Source organism: Artibeus jamaicensis, unplaced genomic scaffold (assembly GCF_021234435.1).
Source record: "Artibeus jamaicensis isolate MK-2021 breed Jamaican fruit bat unplaced genomic scaffold, CSHL_Jam_final contig_335, whole genome shotgun sequence".
Taxonomy (NCBI): domain Eukaryota; kingdom Metazoa; phylum Chordata; class Mammalia; order Chiroptera; family Phyllostomidae; genus Artibeus; species Artibeus jamaicensis.
This window is the reverse complement of record NW_026521800.1, coordinates 2,048,447-2,066,544: the sequence shown is the minus strand read 5'-3', so window position 1 is coordinate 2,066,544 and position 18,098 is coordinate 2,048,447. Positions and strand designations below refer to the sequence as shown.

Sequence of the window (18,098 nt, the reverse complement as noted above, 5' to 3'; positions counted from 1 at the left end):
GAAATCCAGGAAGCTCAGAGAGTCCCAAAGAAGTTGGACCCAAGAAGAAACACACCAAGGCACATCAGAATTACATTAGCCAAGATTAAAATGAAGGAGAGAATTTTAGAAGCAGCAAGAGCTAAGGGGACAGTCACCTACAAAGGAGTCCCCATCAGACTGTCAGCAGATTTCTCAAAAGAGACCTTACAGGCAAGAAGGGGCTGGAAAGAGGTATTCCAAGTCACAAAATCCAAAGACCTACAACCAAGATTGCTCTATCCGGCAAAACTTTCATTTAGAATGGAAGGATAGATAAAGTGCTTCTCAGATAAGATAAAATTCAAGGAGTTCATCATCACCAAGCCCTTATTATATGAAATGTTAAAGGGACTTACCTAAGAAAAAGAAATTAAAAAAACATGAACAGTGAAAGGACAGCAAACTCACAGTTATTAACAACCACACCTAAAACAAAAGCAAACTAAAAGGACAGCTAGATCAGGAGTGGAAACATATAAATGAAGATCTCAAGGAGGGTTAGCAATAGGGGAGTGGGAGGAGGAGAAGGAGGGGGCGAAGGTACAGAAAATAAGTAGCATAGACAGTAGATAGAAAATAGATGGGGGGGCGAGAATAGTATGGGAATTATAGAATCTAAAGAACTTGAGACACATGGTCATAAACTAGAGGGGGGTAATGGTGAGGACAGGGGGGTAGGCTGGAGGGGAATGAAGGGGGGAATAGAACAACTGTAATGGCATAATAATAATAAATTAATTAATTAATTTAAAAAAATTTCAAACTTAGATAATTTACCTCTGAAGCCTACGTTCTTGCCTATGACATATGCCTAAATCATTAAGATTAGTAATAAACACATGTTTTTGTTGAGTATGAAAATAGTTACATATGACAACCTATAAATATAATCCTATTACAGGTAATATAACAAATAATAAAATTATATCCAGAATAATAAAAAATGCCTTATGTCCTTAAAAAAATAATTCTAACATTTTAGAAGGCAGAATTTCAGAAAATAGTAACTGCACCATACACCATAAACTCCATTTTTGTTTTTGCATTCCAGATTAGTATTTCTTTGTCTTATTTGAATTCACTTTCTAACCAACCAATAAAAATTCCTATAAATATTGTTGTTTTTTTAGCTAGACATGACAAATCTGAGCCTCGAAAAGGATAAAAAAATGGACTATCGTCATGTAGATAATTGGTAGCAGAAATGAAATTCAACCCAATTCTTATGACTTCAAGTCTAGTAAATTATCTTCCACTTTCAGCTATAAGATGACAGAGTGGGAACAAAACTGGTTTGTGAAATCTACTCCAAATTGTGCTGTCTTCTCCTAGGGCGCTACCCTCAAAAGAACAAAGGAACCTACATCCCAGTTCCTGTCGTTTCGGAGCTGCAAAGTGGCAAGTGGGGCGCCAAAGTCATCATGAGAGAGGACAGGTCTGTCCGGCTGTCCATCCAGTCTTCTCCGGAGTGCATTGTGGGGAAATTCCGCATGTACGTTGCTGTCTGGACCCCCTATGGAATAATCCGCACCAGCCGGAACACAGAAACGGACACGTACATTCTCTTCAATCCTTGGTGTGAAGGTAAAGTGCAGGCATTTATTTTTCTCATAAAAATATCTTATATATTTACAATGCTTCTCTTTTTTTTAGAGCTATAGCAGAATTATTCTAGAAGACATGTTCCTTTTCTACACACACTTTCCCCCCAAGATTAAAAGACAGTAAAGATGAGAAACCTGTCCTTAGTGTATATGAGGATAAGACCTGTATGTATGTATGTGTATATGTGTACATATACCATTAATGCCTTTATACATTTATTCCAGGAAATGATTAAAGATTGCCTAAAGTTGCACAATTAGTTAATTGTCAAACCATATGTTGATGGCATCACTCTGTGTTTGCTATTGCTCTGTGAACAAAATAGGTTTATCAAACTTGACTTTCAAAAATATTAAGACCTATAATCTGGCTTCAGAAAAATACAATAAAGTTGTGTTTTTGTCCATAATGGAACTAAAGTCTCCGTATCTCTAATTCAAGAACAGAAAGCCTTAATGTCTAAAGAATCCCATAAATTTGTTTATATGCATTGTGGATGTTAAGTTCATAAACTGTAACTCTGGATGTGCAGGCATATAACTTTATTTATTTTTATTTCTTAGCAGATTTTTAAAAATTGTTGTTCAAGTACAGTTTTCTGCCTTTTACCCCCATCCAAGCTCACCCGTCCTCAGCCCTCCCCACCTCCCTCCCATTTCCACCCCTCTAATTTTGTCCATTTGTCTTTTATACTTGTTCCTGAAAATCCTTCCCCTTTTCCCCTGAAGTTAACCTCCCCTGTCCCCTCTGGTCACTCTCAACCTGTTCTCATTTTCAGTGTCTTTGGTTATATTTTGCTTGTTTGTTTGTTTTGTGGATTAGGTTCCTGTTAAAGGTGAGATCATATGGTACTTGTTTTTCACCGCCTGGCTTTTTTCACTTTGCATAATGCTTTCCAGTTCTACCCACGCTGTTGCAAAGGGTAGGTGGTTAGGCAGGGGACTTCTCACATCATATTACTCCATGTATATTCTCTAAAATCTTCCAAAATGAGCTAATAGTATTGCTAATTTTGAACGGCCCTTGTTTGTGAGAGGTGCATTTGAATCGAAGTTGATCTGGACATAGATAAGTGAACAATGGTTTCTATGCATATATAACATTAACCTGCATTCTACTGAATTTTTCTTCAAATTATCTATTCCAGTAGTGTTGGCAGATGGCACTGAGCTAATTCTATACTCCTCACCCACCACCCCTATTATTTTGTGCCCAGTAATTGTATCTATGTGACAGATATTCACAGTTGCTGATAACATGTTAACTGGGCCACCTGCAGTTCAAAGGTGCACTCCTGTTTACAGTAATCTTGTCAACTAGGTAAAAGGCATTCTGCAGCTGAGTGAATAGGATGTTATTTATGGGGATGGAAAAGACTGAAGGGAGTAAAGTTAGCACAGAGGCAAACTAAGATTTTGAAATGTTAAATTAGAGATAACTTTACATATGAAGCTGAAATGACAGGTAAGTATCCTGATCTGTGAGTATAGTGATAAAATTTAGAGATCATATTTGGGAATTATATGCACCTAGGGAAAAATGTAGATAAGGAAGGAAAGAAGATGTAGTATCAAATCCTAAATAATACCAACATTTAACATTCTGATACAGAAGGTATCACCAGAGACTGAGATGGAGGAGTACATAGGAAGTGACCTACTATAAGAAAATCAATTTTAAAAATTCATACTTATAAGATAAATAAATCATAAATTTGTTATGGACTTTCTTCATATTGCAAAAAGAAAATCACAATATTTTCTTTCACAAAATCACTAAGGTATTTAAGTAATGATATGATTTACCCAAACTTTGGTTGGTTTGCAGTTTTCTGGATGACATCATCTGTGTACAATGAGATACATTTCAACCTATGTGGCCACTCTTCTCAAGGTAGAGTTAGTCCTGTTGTCTGGCATATTAGCTTTACAGAAGTATTCAGGAAACTGTAACCCCTCATGGCTAAAGCTAAGTAAAAAGACATTGAGACCATAAGCCACTATGGAGACAAAGCTTATCTTCCTGGTAGGAGTGCCACCTCTGCCCCCTTTCCTTCAGTTGTATCCATGGTGAGCAGCTTCTGGTTAACTCTGTTCAAAAAGAGTCAGCTAGGTGGCCCCAGCATTAGATGTTGTATTTCACAAAGGAACAGAGGGACCCCCCCAGGTATCACCAATTACATGAAGTTGATAATAAAATCCAAGAGGTCAGTTTGAAAGCTGTGGTGCAGGACAACAGCAATGATGGACTAGACTATGGTGGTGGCATTGTAGAAGAGGAGGAAATGGATCAGAGATTTACTTTGGATTTAGGACACTAAGTGCACAGGGATTAGCATAGGAGGTAAAGAAGAAGATAGAGTCAAGAATTACTCTATGTATCTGCTTTAACCAACTGGGTTGCCATTTTCAGAGCTGGGAAGACCAAGGGAAAGTGGAGGGTAAGATCTAGGGGTGAAACTAAGAGTTACATCTAGAAAGGTTAATTTGGTAACATCTGTGAGACATCAAGTGAAAATATTAAGTAAGCTTCTGCATAAGGAAAGCCAAAGATCAAAGGAGATGGCTGAGTTAGAGATACAGACATGGGTACCACAAGGAGCTGGTAGAGATGTTTAAAGAAAGAACAAAAATGGACTTAGTGCCATCAACAATAACAGTGTAGGGACTTCTGGCCAAGATGAAGTCATAGGTAGACACATTGCCTCCTCACACAACCAAAATAAGGACAACAACAATTTAGAAACAAGACACAACCAGTGCTGACAGAAAATTTAACTGTATGGAAGTCTGACAACCAAGGAGTTAAAGTAGACACATTCTTCCCTGGCTGGTGTAGCTCAGTGGATTGAGCACTGGCCCATGAAGCAAAGGGTTGCTGGTTTGATGCCCAGTCAGGGCACATGCCTGGGTTGCAGGCCAGGTCCCCAGTAAGGGACACATGAGAGGCAACCACACATTGATGTTTCTCTCCCACTCTTTCTCCTTCCCTTCCCCTCTCTCTAAAAATAAATTTAAAAAAATATTTAAAAAATAAAGTAGACACATTCATCCAGACTGGTAGGAGGGGCAGAGTCAGGAAGCCATGCAGAGAGGGGTTGTGGCAAAGTGGTGGCTGGCAGACCCTGGGCACACAAGCCAAGATTAAAATGGAGAGAATTCTAGAAGCAGAAAGAGATAAGGGGACAGTCACTTACAAAGGAGTGCCCATCAGACTGTCAGCTGATTTCTCAAAAGAGACCTTACAGGCAAGAAGGAACTGAAAAGAAGTATTCCAAGTCATGAAAGGCAAGGACCTACATCCAAGATTGCTCTATCCAGCAAAGCTTTCATTTAGAATGGAAGGGCAGATAAAGTGCTTCTTAAATAAGGTCAAGTTAAAGGAGTTCATCATCACCAAGCCTTTATTTTATGAAATGTTAAAGGTTATCTAAGAAAAGATCAAAACTATGAACAGTAAAATGACAGCACTCATAATAATTAACAATCACACCTAAAACAAAAACAAAAACAAATTAAGCAAACAACTAGAACAGGAACAGAACCACAGAAATGGAGATCACATGGAGTGTTATCAACAGGGGAATGGGAGAGGAAAAGAGGGAGAAAAGGTACAGAGAATAAGTAGCATAGATGGTGGTAGAAAATAGACAGGGGGATGGGAAGAATAGAACGGGAAATGTAGAAGCTAAAGAACTTATAAGTATGACACATGGACATGAACTAAAGGGGGGTAATGTGGTTGAGAGAGGGTGTGCAGGGTGGAGGGGAGTGAAGGGGGAAGAATGGGACAACTGTAATAGCATAATCAATAAAATATAATTTTAATATAAATAAATAAATAAATAACAGTGTAGACAAAGGAGAAGAATCTAAACTGAGAAGGAGTAGCCAGTGGCTGAAAGGCATTCAGAAGAGTGTGCTGTCACAGAGCCAGATGTATCAGTGCATTCAAGAAGGCAGCCATTAGCTCTGTTAGCAATGCTGCCACTGATTTGGATGATAAGGAGACACAGTGGTCATACATTTTGGAAACACAGAAATAAAAAAGTTTGTTTTTCTAGAGAAAGAAGTCAGAGAGGTGGACATGGAGTATACATAAGGTGAAGAAATGGAGATAGTAGATATTGCCATTTCCTTCAGGGAGACTTTCTGTGAAATGTAGATGGTGATATAAACATCAAAGGAGAGTTTTTTAAAGACATGAGAGAGTAGGCATAATTTTATTGTGATGGAGAGAAACCAGTGAAAGGGGGTTAATGCCCTTTTTAAAGCATTAGATTTAAGTGTTTAAAATCTTTGGCTGCACATTGGGACCCCCTGGGGAGCTTTAGAAACCTGCTCCTTCAGTCTCCCCAATCAGACTTTTGAGGTAATTTGTCTCAAGTGCAGCATGGGCTCTAGGGTACTTAAAAAGCTCTACAAGTCATTCTTGGAGCTGAGGTTCAGAAGCGCTGACTTCTAGAGTGAAATCCTTGAGAGGGTGAGACCCAGGAAACAGATGTCTAAAGCACTTCACAGTTGGCACTCCCCATCCTTCACTGTGACAGGAAAAAAGCAGGAGATGGGAAAAACACAGGTTTTTTTGGTTCCACTGAATCAAGGAGGATGAAGGAAGATGAGGTTGTTGCCCTTTTGTGATTCTCTTTCTCTCAGTGAAGTGTAAAGCAAAGTCATCTGTGGAGAACAAGAAGCAAGGAGAGAAAGGTATGAGAATTGGAAGTGGGAAGTGGGCTTATTACAGAACCCTGGCAGATGGGTCCTCCCTGGAACACAAAGAAACTACCACAATCCCAATTCCTTGGCCTTTGGAATTCCAAACGTTTCTGTTAATTCCTTGGGGATTTCTGTTCTTATGGCTATTTCTGCCTCTAAGCATCCTATTTCTCTCAGTGTTGACACCTATTCTACCTCAAGACAGACAAATTACTTCCAAAAAACATATGTAAAATTCTAGAAATAAATGGCAATTTGATGTGGAAGGTGAAGGGAGGAACGATTTACTACAGTCCTCAAACTTGGTGCACATCAGAATCACCTGGAGGGCTTGTTAAAACAGCTTTCTGAGCAGCATCCTGAGGTTGAGTAGGTCTAGGGTAGGGCCTGATAATTTGCATCTCTAACCATTCCCAGAAGATGCTGATGCTGCTGTTCAGGGACCACACCTGGAGAACCACTAGTTTACATAATAATCATAAATCAATAAATACAAAACAGAGGAGAGTGTTTATACTCTTAAACTTACATCGACTCTTCCCTAAACCTAATCCCTGTCTCTCTCTCTTACAGCAGCTCTACTCTCCCTTTCTGTTCTTCCATGTTCTCCAAACTTCCCTCCCATCCTCTCTTGAAAGCAAATTCTTATGCAAAATAGTTGAGCCAGCTTTTTTATTTTGTTGTTTGAGCTCCTCCAACAGTCAGGCTTTTGGTGACCACACACTTTTTGAAAACCATCCCATTCTCTCCAGAAAAACTCCGGTGTCAGCTTTTAAGATAATAACTTTTTATATTATATTATTTTATATTATATTATATTATATTATATTATATTATATTATATTATATTATATTATATTATATTATATTATATTATATTATATTATATTATATTATATTATATTATATTATATTATATTATATTATACTATACTATACTATACTATACTATACTATACTATACTATATTATATTATATTAATAATCACTGATATCTCCCAAAGAATGTTAATGAAATGGGAGAAATAGATAATCTCTTCATTTCATTCATTGTGTGATTTCTCCAGTCTAGAAGCTAAAAAATAGCCCCCAAAACACCCTACACACTCAAATACACCATAGCCTGAAAATCACCAGGTTTTGTGCATGCATATGTTAACTCATAACAAGGGACTCTTAGAGTTATGGTCTGACCATTGGAAAGTAAGTAAAAAGAGAGAAGTCTGGCCACTGCCCAAGTGAAAAAGATAACAGAAGAGCAAATCAGAAATTGTCAAAAGAGAACAGGATCTGCAAGATGCTGAAACACAACACAGTCAATGTGGATGTGACATCCAAAGTGACTTAAGACACTAGGTTAAAATTTTATGAGTATGTACAGTACTTATTGATAAAAGAATGCTGAGCTTCCTGCCTGGGAACCCTTCAGCTTGCTTTGCATTCATAGACAATCTATTCTCCACAATCACTAAATCATTAATGGGGATGGATAGCAATACCACACTAGTGAGGGCAAGGGAGGATGCAGGGAGAAATATTGGCTAGTTTTTTCAATTCAATAGCACAAAATGGGCTTCAAATCCATTCTATGAAGGAGCCCTGCTCCATGAAGATGGAGAGAGAATTGTACCCACAAAGGCAGCAGAAGTGAGTTGGACAGTTATTATTCATTCATCTTGTTTTTCTGGCCACTCAGAAATTCTGAATTATTGAATGCATTTTACTATTTAAATTCAGAATTTTCTAGATTGGTAGTCTAGCCTTAGTGCCAGACAGCATATTCTGAAAAATGTAGATGTCCTGTGCTTGTGCTTTGTACTCCATTCGGGGAAATATTTGATTGGTTGACCATCGTTCATTTTCATGGGGTATGTTTTCTCTTGATGACTTGTTCTCCCCTTCCACGTCATTGATTTTCTTTACCTCATTCAGCCTTGTACCTAGCACCTAGCACAGTGCCCAGTTCATACTTGATGCTTACAGAATATTTGCTGCATTGCTTTAATAATTCCAAATGAATGCTTTTTAGGTTCACTCCACCTACCATCATAAATAAGTTGTAGATATAATCTCACATTGTACCATTTTGAAAAATGTCAAAAACCTATATGATGTACGTGCCATTGTGTTTGTGGGAACATGTATGTGTAGATTTTTCTCTCTCAGCATCTGACACCAAATTAACACCTGGTATTTCTACATTTTTATTCCATGTGATTTTTTGTATTTTTCTTGAAACAAAAAATCAATTTAATGTAAAGAAATTAATAAATTTCTAATATCTGGATGCTTCTAATAGACAGTAAGTAAATATGGACAGCTCGTATATTATGAAATTTATCCTTGTACTATTTGCTTCAAAATTATTCAAGCCTTTTAGACTCTTCAGTACAGAATGGAGTAATTCACCAGCATTGGTATTTGTCAGGGTGACAATGACCAACACTCATTTCTCCTGGAAACCAACCCCTGTGCCCAGAACCAAAATTCACACCCTCAGACTAGAGCCATTCATCCATTCAATCCATAAATATTGAGGGTATTTCTCCCCTTGTGCCCATGACAACATAATTACCCATGAGTAGTACAACAGTACTATTTATTTATTCACAAATATGAGGGGTCAATGCAGTATCAAGCACTGGTGATATGGCAGTGAAAAAGACAATCTTTGCCTTAAATAGAGCTTCTAGAAAAGATTTCACAAATGAGCTAGTAATAAAAACAACTTACAATGTGAAAGGTACTAAAACAAGTTATGTCACAACTAGACTATGTAACAAAGGCATCTGGCCTACTTGATATCTTCGCAACCTCTCTAGCCTCTAAAATAGTGCTTACATACAATAGCAATCAAATTGTTGTTTAATTAAATTTTATGGAGTTCTAATAAAATTGCATTATCACTCTTCTCACTGTCTGAATCATTAGAGGTTCATTCATTTTTTTTATACCAAGGGAGTATCATTCAGTGTGGCATTGCAATCACGAGGGATCCCAGAGAGCACAAAGTAAACATTCTTTTCAATGCATATAGGAGGTCCCAGAATCAAGGCCCGAAGCTGAGATGTTTCTGGAAGAAACAAGTTTGAAAAGATCTAATCCAGAATCACATTAATCTGCCAATTCAAGTGCTTTACAACTCCCTATATGTGTAGCTTTTTATAGTCTTCAAAGAATGCTCATAGCCCGTGTCTCTGCATTGTGTGTTTTGGAAAGCAGGATCCTTCTCTCATTCAGTTTAGCATGGTGCTAGGCACTGAGTTAGTGCTCAGTGGGTGTTTACTTAATTGAACTGATGGTCATTAGTCTCATATTTCAAGAGACAAAACAGACTCTGTTAAAAAATTTCACAAGGTCACATGGAAAATTAGGAAACAAGCTAAGGCTAAAACTTGGGTATCTTGATTCAGTAAGCATAAGCTTTTTAAAAACCAGAACCATGGCTATTCTGTCCCATGTAACATGAAAAAAAATAAGTAGAAGCCAGTCAGAAATCTTCTATAATCAACATTGCAAAGTCCTGCCATTAAATGTAAATAAATGTAAAACCAAGTTGACAGCTATAAGATCAAACAAAAATTTTGTTTAAAAAAAAATGTAAGCATGCCACAGGGGCACAGACTCCCTCCCTTCAAGGCTTCATGCTAAGTAAAGAACCTCTGGTATTCTCTGTAGAATTGCTTCTTGAATAACTTCTGAAGATATTTGAGTATACTGAAAAGTTGAAAAGTCCTTAACCAGCAAAACTGGTAAATTAACACAAATCAAATATACTTATCAAGCTGATCTGAGCTATAATGTAATGCAACATTTGCAGGGAACATAAATGGAGCCACTTGCCTGTGTTTCATGGATTCATTCCATTTGAATAACAAAGGCAGGCCTTTAAGACATAGTAAACAATTTTAGGAAGACAGTGACTCTGGAAACTTTCAGAAAAAGAGAAAGAAAGCACAGGCTCTGGAAATGCCATTTCTTAATATGCTCCAGTGGACACAGTTATTCCCAACATGCCTACAGCATGCACGGCCTGCTGGAGTTCACCACCCCTTCTGATTTACTTTGAGATGGAAAACCACATCATGGTAACACTAGTCTGGAATCACATTTGCTCTGCAGATGAAGTCGCTCCTCGAAGAGTGAGTACACTCACCCACATAAGTGGTCCCTCTTTTGTTAGTGAGGTCCAGCTTCTACATAAAAGGGAGGTGAGTAGAAGCTATTCCTAAACCCCTCACTTAAAATTTCTCTTCACTAAAAAGGAGACACATTTTGCCTTTTTGAAGCGACCACACCATTATTCATTTTAAATGATTAGATTTAAAAAAAAAACAAAGTAATTTAGACCACCAGGCATTCTTTTCAGAGAACTTATATGAAGGCATTTCTGGCCACTATAGATTTCTTTGATCCCTGAGTTCACTCTGCTAAGCTTGACTTCAATGACTTTGCTTTAAATTTAAAATAGCATGTAAATAAGCAAAAAAGATTTTTTTCAGCCCAGGTGGTGATGAATAATCCTCTTTCTCCCAAAGGCACTATACAGATACTAAAATCAATAGGCTTGGGATTCATTTTCATGTGTTTGTTGTAAACTCTTACTTTCTCTGGTTGGGGAGGTAAGTGGTAATTATTAAGGGTACCTGAAATCAGCCATATAACTGAGTCACAAAATGTCTCAGCCCATAATGCTCTTTTTAAAACTACCTCACTACTCCCACCAGAGGAAGAATAAAATGAATGAAATCATTCTTGTTTATTTCTTGCTTCATGTTAGTCACCCGGGAAGGCGATTATTTACAAGGCATAATTAAGGTCTCTTCTGGTGGCAGGGCTGTGGATACAGTTGATGGAGGGATTGCGCCACATTCACCAAAGGCTCTCTGTGGGTGGGGTCTGTTTTCCTGTTGAGTTTTATGCTAGTGGTTGTTTGCCAGACCTCCCTTAGGATCAAGGAGTTGTCAATAGCAGGTCCACAGTGCTGCCACTCCAACCCCATGAGCTATCGAGACCTAGCTTCTCCTGTCAGTTCTTATTTATTTGAGAAGTATAGTTCCCAATCACCACACTTAGAAGCATGTACACGCATACATACCTGCCTTCTAACACTTCAAATTATTGGCTTTCTAGAACACTGAGTTATTGGTCATTTTGCGTTTCCTCTTAGTAGCATCCTCTGACTAAATAGGGAATACATTTTCCCCTGGATCTAGTAAAACCTCACTCTACCAGTAACAGGGGTGTCAAACTCGTTTTCACTGGGGACCACATCAACCTCAAGGTTGCCTTCAAAGGGCTGAATGTAATTTTAGGACTGTATAAATGTAACTACTCCTTAACAGTTAAGTGGGAGCTTGGCACTGCCGCCGGGTAGAAACAAGGTGCCAGGCCTGATAAAACAAGGTGGAGGGCCTGATTCGACCCATGGTCCTTGTGTTTGCCACCTGTGCAACACTAAGCAAAATCTTAAAAACAAACAAAAACAGTGCCAGAAAGCCAACAACAAAATTCTTCGGAGGCAAATGATTAAGTTTTCCTATTTTTATTAATCTGTCAAACATAGGAAGTTTTTTGGAGTTTCCATGGTGATTTTATTTATCCAAGCTTTGGACAACTATATTTTAAAGTGACAGATCTGAATAGAAATGGGAAATAAAGCAGTACTTTCCATCCTCAATCTTCTTTTAAAATCATAAATAAATTTAAAATAAAAATCAAGGCTTCCTGTTTTACTTCCTTGCCTTGCTGAGGATTCATGATTATGCCCGCCCATTTTCAGGGAAGATTTACTTTGGCTCCGGGAACCAAAGGGGTTGCCTCATATTGACTACAGCACTCCTCCCAATTCATAGTGTGCCACTTAAATTTATAACTTCCCATCAATAGTAACCAAAACCCAAAGGTAAATCCTTCCTTTCCACGGATTGCTCTCTCACTCGCCAAGCTCTAGACATCCATCCCTCTCTCATTCTCACAGGAGGCATTCACCATGTGTTCCCGGGCACCCTGTGCTGAGGGCTGGGGCTACACTGGCCTGACACCTCACTCAAGAGTCACAATCCACTTGGGAGACAGCATAGCATTCAAATCTTGGCTTCACCTTTTACTAGTACTGTGGCCTTGGGAAAGTGCTTTACTTCTTTGTTCCTCAGTTTCCTCATCTGTAAAGTGGGGAGTAGATAATATTTTTCTCTCAGGGCTGTTATGAGTTTTAATGAGTTTGTTTTTGTGCCACACTTAGAAAGTTCCTTGCACATAATAAATACTGAATACATGCTTGTTCAGTAAATAAGTCACAGAACAACCTCCTTCTAGTAGGATGGATGTCACCACAGCATCCATAGGACCCTAACAGAACAAGGTTTAACTCAACTTGTGCTGGTAAACAAAGGTTTCAGGGAGACTTAAAGAAGGAAAAAAGGTTGTGATTAGATGATGATATTTAATAAATACATGGATAATTTAAAAACACAACAGTATTGCTCCTCAAAAAAAATAATACATAAAAGTCGAACTTGGTAACCTCTTATTAAACTGGCAGTTTCACTTAAATGCAACCAAATTTAAAAAAGAAATTTTTTTCTGATGATGAAAGTGTTATAGAAATAAAAATAATGAAAACATAAAAAGAACTCAGAGATCTATACATCAGAGGCACTATTAACATTCTGGTGTATTTTCATCTACATAATGTATTTTTGAATATTTTAATTTTAAATTAACAATTAATTGAATACATCGTCCTTTTCAAATATACACACATGCACTCATATATAGTATTAAAAGTGGGCTTTTTCTTTTTACCATCTAATCCTAAAGAATCTCCAGGGAAAACCAATTTTAATTGTTTATATGTTTCTGGACTTTGCTATAATTTTATGTATCACTGTGCATATGCATTCATCTATAGAGTGTGGATTTTTTAACAACAAATGGGATTGCGTTATACATGTTACTCTACCCTACTTTTTTTTAAAAGTCTTCTATATCAGTATATAATATGTTTTAATGACTACTGGAAATTGTTGGGCCCATAATTGATGTGGTCTTTTATTTACAAATATTTAGATTGCTTCTCATTTTCACTATGGCATACCATGCTATATTAAATGTCTCACATACATTTTGTACAAATGTATTTCTGTAAATCAATACCTGGAAATAGCATTGCTTGGTCAAAGTGAATTCACACTTTAGATTTGCACGTATACTGTCAAATTACCCTTTAAAAAGGCTGCAGTGTTTTATAACACAGCCACAGCCCATGGGAGTTTCCATTTCTTCAAGCCCTCTTTGGCACTTGGTGTTACTATTTTCTTTAATTTGCCAATATAGTAACTAGAATATATATTTCATGGTTTAGTTTGAATGTCTCTAACTATCAGTAAACTTTAATATATTTTAATATATTTATTGAATGTTGTATTTCTCTACTTGTACATATTTGGGACAATTTATGTGAATTAAGGAATGGAAGGAGACCCATGTGCCTATTAAATCTGTCAGTAAATTGTATATATAGTGAAAGAAAGAGACCTAACTGAATTTGTTTCTCACATGGATAACCAGTTGTCAAAACATCATTTACTGATCCCATCTGTCTTATATATTGCTTTTAAATGCCATCTGTATCATATACTGAGACTAAATATATATCTAACTGAATACTCATATTTATCTATTACTGCGCCAGAATCTATTTTAATTACATCTTTGTTTTAATTAGCTCCATAAGAAAAATAAAACACAGAAAATCTTACTGGCATAAAAAAATAAGCATTTAATCTCATGGCTTCAGGACTGGAGTAGATGGAGTTTGCTTGGCCAGCTCTGTCTCAGGTGGGAGAAGCTGCAGATGCTCTGCACTCACTGCATGGCTGGGGGGATCCTCTGCTCCACGTGTGTCTCATCCTCTGTGACTAATGGCTCTAGGGGACATATCAGTAAAAAAGTTGCTGCGTGAAATATCTGAGATTTTCTTGCTGATGTTCTCCTCTAGGACTTTAATGGTGTCACGGCTTATATTTAAGTCTTTTATCCACCTTGAATTTATTTTGGTATATGGTGTAAGTTGGTGCTCAAGTTTCATTTTTTTGCACGTAGCTGTCCAGTTCTCCCAACACCATTTTTTGAAGAGGCTATCTTTACTCCATTTTACGTTACTGCCCCCTTTGTCGAATATTAATTGACTGTAGAGAGTTGGGTTTATTTCTGGGCTCTCTGTTCTAATCCCTTGGTCTATGTGCCTGTTTTTATTCTAGTACCAGGCTGTTTTGATTACAGTGGCCTAGTAATACAGTTTGATATCAGGTATTGTGATCCCTCCTACTTTGTTCTTCTTTCTCAAAAGTGCTCTTTTGTATTATTTAATAACTAGTCCTTATTTAAATTTTCCCATATTTCTAAAAAATGTACAGTATTTTCATACTTTGTTTAAATCAATCTCCATCAATAAAATTTGGTCGATATATCTCTAAAACTTTTTACTCTAGAGCAATCCTTTTCATCTGTGTTTTTCTTCCCATAAACTTGATGCTAAAACTGAGTCATTTAGCATGTAGAACTTATAAATTCTCAGGCTTGATAATTTCCATCTCCTGATGTCATGTAATATTTCTATAATCCCTCTATTTCTTGTGAGGTCGTTAGTTTGATATAGAGACTAAATCAGATTCATTTTTAAGTGAATCATTTTCTTTGCTGGGTTGTGGGGTACAAGAGGGTGGGGGGAAGGAGAGGAAGAAAACTTCATAAATCATGATATATGTTTCCCAGGCCACTCATCTTATCAGGAGATAAATAATGTCTAGTTGTTCCTCTTTTTGATGTTTAGTTTTATCAATAGGATTAGACTTTATCAGTTCCACCCATCTATTGTGAAATTCCCTATTAGTCATTGACCAAATTTTAGTCTAGATCCATTATTTCATTAGGGATTGCCAAATGGTATTATTCCCATCTGCCATTCCTCTTGCATTTATTACAGCAGTTATTTTGTTGCCTTGAGATTGTATTTGTATGGATTTAGATACATGTCTCTTTCCTTATTTCTAAATTTTCAGAATAATGAGTTGGCTCCTAGATTCCTGCAAAGGTGAATAATAAACATTTAGAATCATTATGGATTCATAATTATTGAAATATTTTATTTGTTCTGATCTTTTTCAGTGACTATTATTTTTGATATTTGAATGATCCCATTTTTTGCCAGTGGAATCCCCATCAAGTTGGATTCTAATTCCTTTAACGTGTCCCCTAGAGTCTTTAATAACCTCCTTATTTTCTTGTAGGAAGGGTATTTTCGTCTAGTTTTACACATTTCCTGACACAGACCCTGAGTCATTTTTCTTAGGGACCCCAGGCACCTTTTAGTGGGAAGAAAGAAGGAGAAAGAATGTTACTTAGAGAATATAACTCAGGCTCAGGGCAGTTGTTGTTACTATGTTTGTTATATTGTCTAGTTCTTTTCAGTGGACAGAACTAGAAAATGTGGTTTTTAAAGAGAAAATGCATCATGAGGTATTACTGATATTTTCAGTTTCAACTAATTATTTTACTTGGTATTTTTATTATAATGGGATTAAGTTTATGATCACTACAGTATACTCTGACTGAAATATTTAACAGTATTCTAAGAACTATTAGAGATAGGAAATCTCTGAAGCAAACCTCCAAAAATCTACTTGTAGGCCATAGAGATAAGCATAACCAAATGTGAAGAGATAAGTGGGAAGAGATAACCAGTCTTTCCCTTCACATATGTTCTTTTTTTGTTGTTGTACATTCCCAGAACAGTAGTTAGAATGCCCATCTCCCGCCCTTAAAGTAACCATACCCCCCAGTAGGTGAACAAAGTAAAGAGCAGCAATCTGGAGTCAAGCTGAGAAAATCACTTTGGAGGTAGGGAGGTCTTCATATTTTGGGGCAATGTGTCTTCAAGCTGCATCATCATTTTAGCAGAAGAAAACATAATTCAATTTTGGTGAAATTGGATTCATCTCCTGATAGGATTGTTAACTACATTTGATGAATTTCACATTCTTCTTTTGTTAACCATGAAGAAGTGAATGGGAGTTAAAAGGTCAATGGGATTCCAGCTTCAGTTGCAGATGGAATGATGGTATACCAGCACAGAAACACCAATATTCTCATTTACAAAGCCAGTAGTGTCTTTGACTTTGCAACTGAAATGTGAACCAGCTACACTACAACCTCTTCAAATGGCAAGAGTACAAAAAAAGTGTTACAAAATATTTCAGAAACAGTTTATAGTCTAAGTGCATAGTAAATAAAAGCATTGAAAAATATCTTGCTAGGAGTTCAGCCTAAAAAATTATTACCAAAGCTAAATATTTTTATTTTACACAAAGTACTCTCAAAAATAGATTTATGGGACTGATTTCTGGCTAGAAATATCAAAGAATCTATTAGTCTAGAAACAAATACCTTAATTGACATGAGTGGATAGAAAAGAAACAAGGAAGCTGCCTACCCCAAAACTCTTTACTCATTGGGGTTTTTGTAGTATTACTGTGCTAACATATTTCCCTTAGTTGCAGAACATGGTAAGCATGGAATTAATTCATTTCAATTTTCATTTTCAATGAAAAAAAAGAAAACAAAACAAATTAAGCGTGATACAAACCTGTGTCTATTTACAGTTTCAAGATAATTTTTTCTATTGTTTTTCTGGTTGTTCAGTTACAGTTGTCCTGTCCTTTTCCCCCATTGATCTGTGTTTACACAACAGTCTCCAGACAGCATTTTTAGACAAAAGTTCATTTAATTTATCTTGCTATGTTGTAAGTGAATAAATTACACTAAGCAGTTAATGTCTTATTTATTGTTTGTTTATTTATTCAGTTTTTCTTACTGTTGACTCTGGAAGAGAAAAAGATAATTCACAGAAAACTGTGGCGGCTGGCGAGCATCAGCACGTGTGTGAACCTCATGCCATGTGGTGCTCTCCAAAGAAAAGAGTCAATCTTTTTGTAGCCATTTAACAAGGATTTTAAAGAAAAACTTCATATTGTAGTCAAATCCTTTAACAATTTCATTCTTATTTAAAATCAGTCCAGCCCTGGCTGGTATAGCTCAGTGGATTGAGAACCACACCATGGCATTCGATTCCCAGTCAGGGCACATGCCTGGGTTACAGGCCAGTTCCCAGCAGGGGACTCACAAGAGGCAACCATACATTGATGTTTGTCTCCCTCTCTCGATCCCTTCCCCTCTAAAGATAAATAAATAAAATCTTTTTTTAAAAAATCAGTCCAGCTATCAGTCTGCAGCTGCAGTACTACCTATATCATGCATGCAAGTCATTAAAAACTGAAAGAATATCTTTCCCCTTCAAATTAAAAAAATATCTTTAACAGAAGTGTGGAAAAGTAATACTAAATCTAGAATGATTTGTAAAGAAAGGGATATTAGGTAACAAATGTCTTAAATTTAGTGTTCAAGGTTTAAATTTTTATTTCTTTGATTTAGTTTATGCATATCTTCTCTTATCCTGCAAATCTGAGTTTCTAATGTCATCAAGATAATTGCTTATATTATATTGGCTTCAAAATAGCACTATAATATTATTAAATGTTATGGTTACTAAAGCAATTTACCTTTTTAAAAATTCTGTTTATTTGCTTGTTTTGCAGGGATTTTTTTGTCCTTATGTCATATTGTACTGGGAGTACACAGTGAAATTTTAAAATAGCTTGAAGTAATTCTCTGTGGTTAAGCCACCAACCTATTACA

General features: G+C 36.7%; 1 protein-coding gene across 1 annotated transcript in view; it reads left to right on the top strand.

Annotated features, from left to right (window-relative positions):
* Positions 1 to 18,098, top strand: part of F13A1 (coagulation factor XIII A chain) — a 187,340-nt gene that overhangs the window by 56,505 nt on the left and 112,737 nt on the right. Inside the window, exon 5 of the mRNA XM_053664120.1 lies at positions 1,354 to 1,605. Coding sequence (XP_053520095.1) covers positions 1,354 to 1,605 — 252 coding nt within the window. The remainder of the gene's footprint in view (positions 1 to 1,353; positions 1,606 to 18,098) is intronic.